Source organism: Argentina anserina, chromosome 7, assembly GCF_933775445.1.
Source record: "Argentina anserina chromosome 7, drPotAnse1.1, whole genome shotgun sequence".
NCBI lineage: Eukaryota > Viridiplantae > Streptophyta > Magnoliopsida > Rosales > Rosaceae > Argentina > Argentina anserina.
Window position 1 is genome coordinate 23,185,474 of NC_065878.1, and position 9,368 is coordinate 23,194,841.

Genomic DNA, 9,368 nt, shown 5'->3' on the forward strand with positions numbered 1-9,368 from the left:
TATCTTACAATGGCAAAAGGTGAATCAACACAGATGTTCAAACCTCTTAATAACTAGTCTTATCACTTACGCATCTATATGCTGAAAACCTGAAACCATAAAAATAAAAAGCAAGCATGGGCGAACACCGATTTCACTGCCCACAAAAACCACAGTGAAACTGGATGCTTCTTTTGTCACTGGTTCCTTTATCTATAGCTATACTCAAGTAAAGGCTAGCTATAACAAATAAACCAAGCTAGCCTCTTAAATTTTCCTAATTTTCTGAAACTTTCTATACCAAAATCTAGCAACTGGCCTTGTGTGAATTCCCAAGACCCCAAATTTGAGCGAGTGCCCTGCTTGAAGACGAGGCTTTTCTCCACCTTGCAAGGCGTAACAGGAAAGTGAGCACTTCCGATGGATCATGCAGAGAATAAACAGCTTTGGTGTCCTTTGGGGTGGAGGACACAATTATTGGAAATCCCTGTCCTCTAGCTTCTATCACCTGGAAAGCATCTTCATCTGTTCGATCATCCCCTATGTACAATGGGAGGACATCACCCGAATTACTGAATCCAAGAGTGTCGAGTAAATATTCAAGTGCATGACCCTTGTTCCATTTTATGGATGGTCGTATCTCCAGGACCTAAAATGATCAAGTAAAAGTAATCATCTAACAATGTACTACTATGCATGTCTTCCTTGAGAGAATGAAATAACTAAATGACATCCACCCTACCTTTTTACCCCGAGTTAGGTGAAACTCAGGATAGTTTTCAATCACAGATTTCACCTTTTCTTCTAATATGTCATAGTCCTGCAGGGGGATATGATCGAGTTTCAGCAAATTTTCGTTTATAATCTGAGATGAGACTAGTGGCAAAATATTTTTACCTCTTCCCGGACTTTGCGGTAATGTACACTGATGCAAAATCTATTGTCCTCTACTCTTGCACCTTCTATCTTTCTTGCTATTTCCTCCAACACATGGCGTATCTGTCATGTCACAAAAACTTGCATTAAGTTTATTTGTTGCGTGAAGACTACTGCAATTGCAAGGGCAATAGTTCCTTATATATATGTGAGGTTAAGGCATATGTACTTGGTGAATCACCCTACATGCAATTTTGTAAAGTATTTGCCTTCAAGCATATTTTACCTCTTCAATTGCAGGCAGGAATCTTTTAGCAGGTTGAAAGAGCATGTCACTCTCCTGCAGGATCACATATTGCAAGTGTCATTACAAGTAAACAAATAAAATTATCTGTTCTGGGAAATATATGAACATTGCATGCAGGGCACTGACCTTATCCAAGACTGAGGCTGTGGCATGGTTCTTCCCATCACAGGGCTTCAGTGGCTTTGAGGGGACCATGATGTCCATCCCATGGCTGCCGGCATAATATACATTACTTAACTGTACAAATCCTTTTACCTGATCATTGGCAATGGAGAAAATAGAATTTAGACGGTACTCATTGGAAAACCAAAACAGAGTCAAAAACCTTTTTATAGAAGATAGACGATTTTCTAATAGTCCATGGACTCATTACCTTGTCTCTACTCCTCCCGCTGATTACTGCCGTTGGCAAATATTTGGCAACTTCGCGTACTGCTGCTCGCATCTGCCGTGTAAATGGATGGTCAATATGGAGAACTCTGGGAGAGTATAGTTGATAGCTAATTACTTCATTATTAGATTACCTCATTGGACATGAAAGCACGATCTGGATCATCAACAATCGGTGAAACAGTGCCGTCATAGTCTAAAAAGACAACAATCCTCTTCCCTTTTGCAGCTTTCATCATACTATCAAATGAGCCTAGAGCAGAAGGGTGCTCCACCTAATGAAATTTATATGCAGAACAGGATTAAACATCAAGATTTAAAAGAAAAAAAATAACAGGTGAGTAATGGAGAACTCAGTCAAATTAATGCGAAGCAATTTTCCAGACCATATAGCTTGACTGATATGAACCAAGTAGCAACCAACTAAAGTTAAGCATTTTTTCGGTTTTCAGTTTATAAAGCCAGGGAAGCAAGAAAATTGGCCGTACCACCCATGAACGATAAGCTAAATCGGATGAGGGGATGGGTGCATTAACAATGGCAGAAATATCATGCAGGTTTGAGGCTATTGATGCTAAGGAAAGATCACCACTGTTCTCGTCGTTCTTTACTACTTTTGTACTGGTAGGTAGCTCCTTTTGGTTATCAGGTGTCATTGATCTCCGAAATCCCGTTGCCTGGTTCAGCTTAGCAAAGTTCGTCATGGTAGTCAATCTAGTATCACAAAAACCAAAACAGTAAACTCCATGGTATACTCAGTAACGAATATATTGATAAAGAAAAGTACCAATGATCAAGCTAAGATCTCAATGGATGTCGGCAGTACACCATTCTACATACAATTGTTTTTAAATAAAATCATCTTTGTGCGTATATATCAACAAGTTTATAGCAAGTCTGAAACGAATCAAATTATTTGTTAGTTCAACATGTTCATGTGATTGACTAAACAATTAGAGAAGTCATTTTCACGAGAAGCAAAAAAGGTACTTTGGATCTAAACTGTATTCTTAATTAATTAGATAGCCTATGTGCTAAACCACAAAACCACAAATAATATAAGATAATTGGTTAGACCAAGATTACTTTGAGAAATTAATTATTTCTAAAATGTAACAGGTGTCGCAACTAATTTCAGATTGTCATGAGTTATCGATGAGGATATCACAAACAACAAAATAAATTAAAACATGTCCTTTTCCTACAGAACCTTTTTTTTTTTTTCATTTTTGAGAGGTAATGTCCTTTACCAGATTGAACATCTTTTCACACGGAAAGTTTGACGCATACAAGAGCGAAAGCCAGCTCAGGCTAGCTCAAATAACAAACAAGAACAGGAACGATGGGGAACAATTTGATTAGAGGCCTAATTAGTTAATTGGATTTGGTGACTAGACATTACATGTAAATTCTAAATTGACTTTGTCTAGCAAGATATTTATCTATCAAAGCTGATTCAAACTCAATATACAAAGTATGTGTGGCTGGCCTTTTTTGGCTCTACCCTAACTAATGTCTAGCCTCATTCCAACTGATCATGTACTACTTAACTAATTAACAAAGTACCTAATCAAGAATCAGACTAACTTCACGTAGGTAAATTTCATGCAAGGAGCTAAACCAAAATCTCTATAGTAGTACTATACGGTACGATTCCAACAGTAAATCTATAATCTGCTCTCTTTAAAAAGGAAAAAATTATAAGTTGATCTACCAACTTGAAAACCCTAGTTATTTCATCATGTAAATCAAACCAAATTATGAACCTTATGAAGCAAGCATAATGTTACCCCGAACCATGGTAAAAAAACGTAGTTTTTTTCTATACTTGATGAACACAAAAATAAAACGAATTAAGATATCAACTGTGATTAACTGTATTTCAGGTACAGGTCATTTTAAGCAGAGAGCGACCAGCAACAAACGAACGGGCTAATTCAAAAAAAAAAAAAGAAAAGGCAGGCCCACTCAAACTATGAGTCGGTGGGTTTTAGAATCTCAACCGTCCACGTGTCAATTCACCAACATTCAAACTGACAGTTTGAGAATCCTAGATCCACAGAACCTAGTTGAGTCAAGTGGGCCTCCAGGCCCAGTCTATGTGCTCTTTCAGGAGGCGTTCGAAAGAGGGGATAGCTAGCAAAAGGCGGCGCGTGAAGAGTGACGCCCACCGCCTACAGTGGTGAGTCGTCCTCACCTGCTCGTAGGTCGCGTCAGGCGAGTTCAAACGACCACCAACCGTTTTTTCATTTTCCAAGACACAGTTTCCCACTTGTTTTACCAACTCCCCAAATTATAATATCACAGAATTTATGAGAATCAGAAAAAGAAAAAAACAGAATAATAAAAAATGTAACTGAACATGATGGGAAAAGAAGAACATGCAGAGCAGCGGTTGATGGTGATGGAGACGATAATGAGTTCATGTTTTTTTTTAAGAGACAATTATAATTCGTTTTACACAATCAATCCTAGAGTGGAACTCATTTTCTGTGTAGAATTAGAGAGAGAGAGAGAGAGAGAGAGATAGAAAACTCACCAGAGTGATGAAAGGTGACGGAATCTGGGTTGGCCTGAAAATTGAGAAGCTTCAATCAAGAAAGAGAGAGCTTGGGTCGATGTAATGTGATGGAGAGTTTCAGAGAGGAGGGAGAAGGTGAAGGAGGAGAAGGGGGTTTTATTTATAGAGGGGAGGAGAGGAGGGGGTTTTACCTTGAGCCCTGAGGATACTTGGATGGTTGCCACTTGCCATATATGGTCTAATATTTACACAAAACATATTGCTTTGGAAATTAATGTTTTATTTTTCCAAACATTTTGACATAAATACCCCCTGACAGTTTAGAATCTTGTTGCATTTGCTCTAACTACATGTACTAAATTTAGGCTCTAAGTTGTTGCTAATACAATGGGATTCTGGATCTTCGAGTAGTACGTAGCTTTGTCTGATTGTCCAATTGTGTGGTTTTACATGTATGATCTTAGGGAGATGTGAAATGGAATGTGATCGTCAAATCATTTAATTTTATGTGTATCATTTTAGAACCATATTATGTAATATCGACTATTTATTTTAATTGTAAGGAAGATTTGATCTATATAACCTACTAGTGATGTAATATATGAATCCAAGCAGATATTGACATGCTTTTGATAGGAAAACAATATATCTCACTTTGATCTTGATTTGTTTTACTATCTTAATCTAGTATAGATGTATGCTTTATTTCATCACACATCGTGATGATACATTACTACATAGTGCATCGATCACATTGTATAAAAAGGACTTGTCGGATAAATTATTTCGATAAGTTTTGGGTTATGGTATTATAACTATTACTCCGTATTATACATTAGGAAGGACAAAACATGCTACATTTTTTTGGTCCAATATTCTGGTCTTTGGTATTCGAATGTCCAATGTGGTAAATTCTCAACCTAATATAAGCTTCGTCTAGAAAAAATATATACATTACATAAAAGATATTAAAGGCATTACGCGTAGTCGTAATTACAAAAACAAGCCATACTTAATATCAAAACGGTTTTGGGAAAAAAGGAGATAGAAAACAAAACTTCGTGTTAACCTAGACGTTTACCAGAGCAGTATACAAAATCCATAGTGATTAATATCACGCAAGGAAAGTGCCACTAATTACGTACTCACCATCCACCACAGACCCACCTACCTTCCCTAGATTGCTCTGAAATGGAAAATCTATAATTCTTCATTTGCTAGTTTACTACCTTAACCCACCTCTTCCATGAATCCCCAAATTGATTAATAAAACCGAACCCAGAAAACAAAAACCAACTTATTAGCTCAATCCCCATTCCTGTAATACACCAAATATAGATTAACCCAAACCCGCAACGCGTACTGATATCCAAATTCAAAGTTTACAATATTATTAACCTGGTGGCTTATTAGGTGTCGACAGCAAGCTTAGCCCAGAAAATGCCACTGACTAATATATATTATATTACTATATAGACTAAAATCCATTGTGAAAATTACACAGACACCACCATGCAGATTCTTCGTTTCCACCAGAGCTGAAGTACGTGTGTTCTAGAAGTATAGTTACGGAATAATTGAATTGGAGCTATATGAAAATGTACGTGTTTTGGCCGTGGAATTTACGTGGGAAACTAGCTTCCTTAGACTTTTGGGAGGTAAAATTATATTGCATGGTCTTTCGAGACACATGACGTGAATTATAAACAAATTGGAGGAGCTTAATTGTAGCATAAGATTCTCCGACGTCTCATGCAGGTAACTGAGTGTCTCTATGTCTTTGTAATTGAATGTAAATTTTTTCAGACTATGGTATATTAATAATTTAATACAAGGGACTCTGCCTCTTAATCTGAATTATGTCCGGATTCCGGACGAAATGGAAAATGGAAGATACCCGGTGTGTTTGTCTAGGAGCATCCGCACTTATAAATTGCATTTGCTCAAGCAAATTTTGCTTCAAGCAAATCGATTTCATATTTTGCTCAAGCAAATCGATTTTTTCACATACCAATTTACAATTTGCTTGAGCAATTTAATTTTGTCTTGTTGTGAAATAATTAATTTTTTACCAGATATATTTACAACCAATAATAATGTGCCACGTGTCATTATCGACTCGATATTATCCAAAATTTCCGATAAGATTTTCGACTAATAGATAATTGACGGGTGTCACTGCCGCGTGTCATTGTCGCTAAAATAATTGGAGCAGATTTCCGATAAGATTTTCGACTAGTAGAGAATTGACACGTGTCACTGTCAGCAAAATAATTGGACCAAATTTCTGATAAGATTTTCGACCAATTTGCTTTAAAAACGTCTAATATCACTCATTATAACTCATCCTTCAATCTAAACACTTAGCAACATTTCCTTGTTCATCATTCTGATGAATCCTTTCAGCTTCCATAATTTTTTCAGGCGGAGACAACGTCAACAAGAAGAGGATGACGATATGGAGCAATCATTCGTGAATCAGGTGGTCATGGCGGAAGCACAACACGATGATGAATCAACACGACCAAGCGGTTCACGTCGCGGTAAAAAACCGAATAAGCCACATCAAAGGCTATCTAGGGGACACAATCTCATGGAAGATTACTTCATCGAACGTCCAATTTTCGACGCTCAAGACTTTCGTCGGAGGTACAGGATGAGCAGAGACCGATTCAACATTATCATGACGGACCTCTGCAACCACGACATGTCTTGGCATCAAAGAGAAGACGCCACTGGTTTGCTAGGGCTACTTCCCCAACAAAAGATGACCGGGGCTCTACGAATGCTAGCGTACGGGTCAGCCGCAGATCAGTGTACTGAAATTACAAGGATGGGAGAATCGACTACCCTGAAATGTATGAAGGAGTTTTGCAGTCAAGTTGTTCATCTCTATGGTCCAAGATACCTCCGCAGTCCAACACCGGCAGACCTCACGTGACTAATAGCTAAAGCAGAACGCCGAGGTTTTCCAGATATGATTGGAAGCATCAACTGCATGCATTGGGAGTGGAAGAACTGCCCAACCGCCTATAAAGGGACATACTCGGGCCGAAAGGGTCGCCCAACGGTTATCCTAGAGGCAGTGGCCTCGTATGATACGTGGATATGGCACAGTTTTTTTGGCTGTCCCGGAGCTAAAAATGACATTAATGTGCTCCACCTATCGAATGTGTTCTCATAGATCCTTGCCGGAAGAGGCCCAACTGTCGTCTACGAAGTCTACGGACAGAGGTACACCACAGCTTATTATCTGGCTGACGTAATATATCCAAGGTACTCTACATTTGTCAAAACAATTTCCAATCCCCAGACGCCGCAAGATAAGCTATTCGCAAAAAAACAAGAGGCATACCGGAAAGATGTGGAGAGGACATTTGGCATCTTGCAATCTCGATGGGCAATTATACGTCATAGTTGTACATTGCACCACAAATCGGTAATGACTACTATCATGTTAGCTTGCATTATATTGCATAACATGATTGTTGAGGAAGAGTATGTGGATGATGAGGATGATGATGAGGAAGAAGAAGACTTGCAAAACCCATCGAGGGCTTTCTGGGTTTATGATGGGCCGGTGAATGCACAAGGGAATCGAGTTCTTTTTTAGCCAATCAGTAGAGATGGAGCTAATATACAATGGTTTCACGACCGTGTTGCCGATCTCGAATCCACTTACATCCATTGAGAGCTCCAGAAAGACTTGGTGAAACACATTTAGAGAGTGGAAACCGGTGAAATACTTTAAATATGTTTTATTGTGTGTTTGCATGATGTTTGTGTTTAATTATTAAGCTTGTGTTTAATTTCAGTATGTGTTTTAATTTAATGTGTATTTCAATTTCAACTTAATAAATAAATTACATTTTATTTCTCAAAAAATTTAAATTACATAAAATGACAAGTCAAGCCCATATTTATTCTTAGTACAATACTATAACTACTATGGAAAAAGCACGTGATTTGGGTGATAACAATCCGAATATGTTTCATCGGTAGGTTGATCTTGACTAGCTTCTCCTTCATTAAGGATTGCTAGTTTCCTCTTGGTAAAATACCTTTTCGAGATTGGGGTCATAGCCTCCAAATCCATTATCATGATCCTTGTGTCATTCTCTTGTTTCTTCAATCGTAACTCTTCTTCCGCCCTTGCTTCTTTTCGCTTTTGAATGTCTATGTACTCTGCATAATAATTAAGCTCACTTTCATTATGGGCTAGCCTCTTGGTATGCCATGATGCTTGGTCACTTGCAATGGTATGCAAAACCTCCACCCATTGCTCAATAAGAGTCTTACCCTGTTTCTTTTGGCGCCTAGCTTCCTTTGCCGCCTTGGTTCCCATTGGTCTAGGTGGACTCGATGGAGCTGCCGTGTTGCTTTGAGGTGTCTCATTCAATTGGTCGTCATCCAAATTGATGGTTGGAGATGATTCAGTTGCGGAAGGAGTACCGTGGTAACTACTTGCATATGAAGATGGAGTAGTAGGTAGCACCGCAACGAAATATGGATGATCTTTAACCACTTCCCAACATTCAAAGTGTGTAAACGTTTTCTTCTTGGCATTATAGTAACATGATTGAGCTTGTCGTTCCTGATGTAAAAAACTTATATTAGGTATTGTTTTAATTACATAATTTAAATAAATTAGATAAAACAAATAATGTAACAAATTAGATATATTAAAACAAATAATGTAAACAATGCTACATATTTAAACAAATTAAATAAAACAAATAATGTAAACAAAATTAGATATATTAAAATAATTAAATATGTAAACAATGCTACATATTTAAATAAATTAAATAAAACAAATAATGTAAATAAAATTAGATATATTAAAATAATTAAATATTTAAACAATGCTACATATTTAAACAAATTAGATATAAATTACATAATTTAATTCATATAATCAAATAAAAATTATAATATATGATAAAACAATGTACTTACTTCGTCCATTAGCGAAGTGGCGCTAGCTATACGTTGTCGTGATGCCGCCAAACATTCGCCCCATTTTTGCAAGAGTAGCTTGAACTTGTTGTAGTGAGAAGCGAGCGCGATTCAGGTCCTTGGCTCCTTCGGAGGTTTCTCACCCGGTGCTAGCACCCAATTTTGCATATAATCGCCATGAATTGTCTCCCACAATTTGTCCCTCTTTTGTTTGTTACCGTCATATTCATCAATGCTATGACGGACAAAAGAAATGCACATTTGTAAATGTTTGGAAGGAAGCCAATGGGTGCCCATTGTTTTGGAAAAAAATGCTAAACGAAAAGAGAGAGGAGA

At 37.5% G+C, this 9,368-nt stretch overlaps 1 protein-coding gene across 1 annotated transcript; it reads right to left on the reverse strand.

The window, feature by feature from the left end:
• On the reverse strand, positions 1 to 4,194 carry LOC126803033 (probable trehalose-phosphate phosphatase 4). The gene is made up of 9 exons (XM_050530769.1): positions 4,092 to 4,194; positions 2,041 to 2,266; positions 1,687 to 1,827; positions 1,536 to 1,607; positions 1,289 to 1,417; positions 1,142 to 1,195; positions 877 to 978; positions 722 to 799; positions 1 to 628 (listed from the first exon to the last, which is right to left on the reverse strand). The coding sequence occupies exons 2-9, from the start codon at positions 2,254 to 2,256 to the stop codon at positions 287 to 289; spliced, it is 1,134 nt and encodes a 377-aa protein (XP_050386726.1). The 5' UTR covers positions 2,257 to 2,266; positions 4,092 to 4,194; the 3' UTR covers positions 1 to 286.
• Positions 4,195 to 9,368: the final 5,174 nt, after the last annotated feature.

Coding starts and splice junctions, on each gene's coding strand:
- LOC126803033 (XM_050530769.1), bottom strand. CDS start 2,256: ATGACGAACTTTGCTAAGCTGAACCAGGCAACGGGATTTCGGAGATCA. Junction 1,418..1,535: donor GCGGGAGGAGTAGAGACAAG/GTAATGAGTCCA, acceptor GCCAATGATCAG/GTAAAAGGATTTGTACAGTT. Junction 629..721: donor ACCTAACTCGGGGTAAAAAG/GTAGGGTGGATG, acceptor TGATCATTTTAG/GTCCTGGAGATACGACCATC.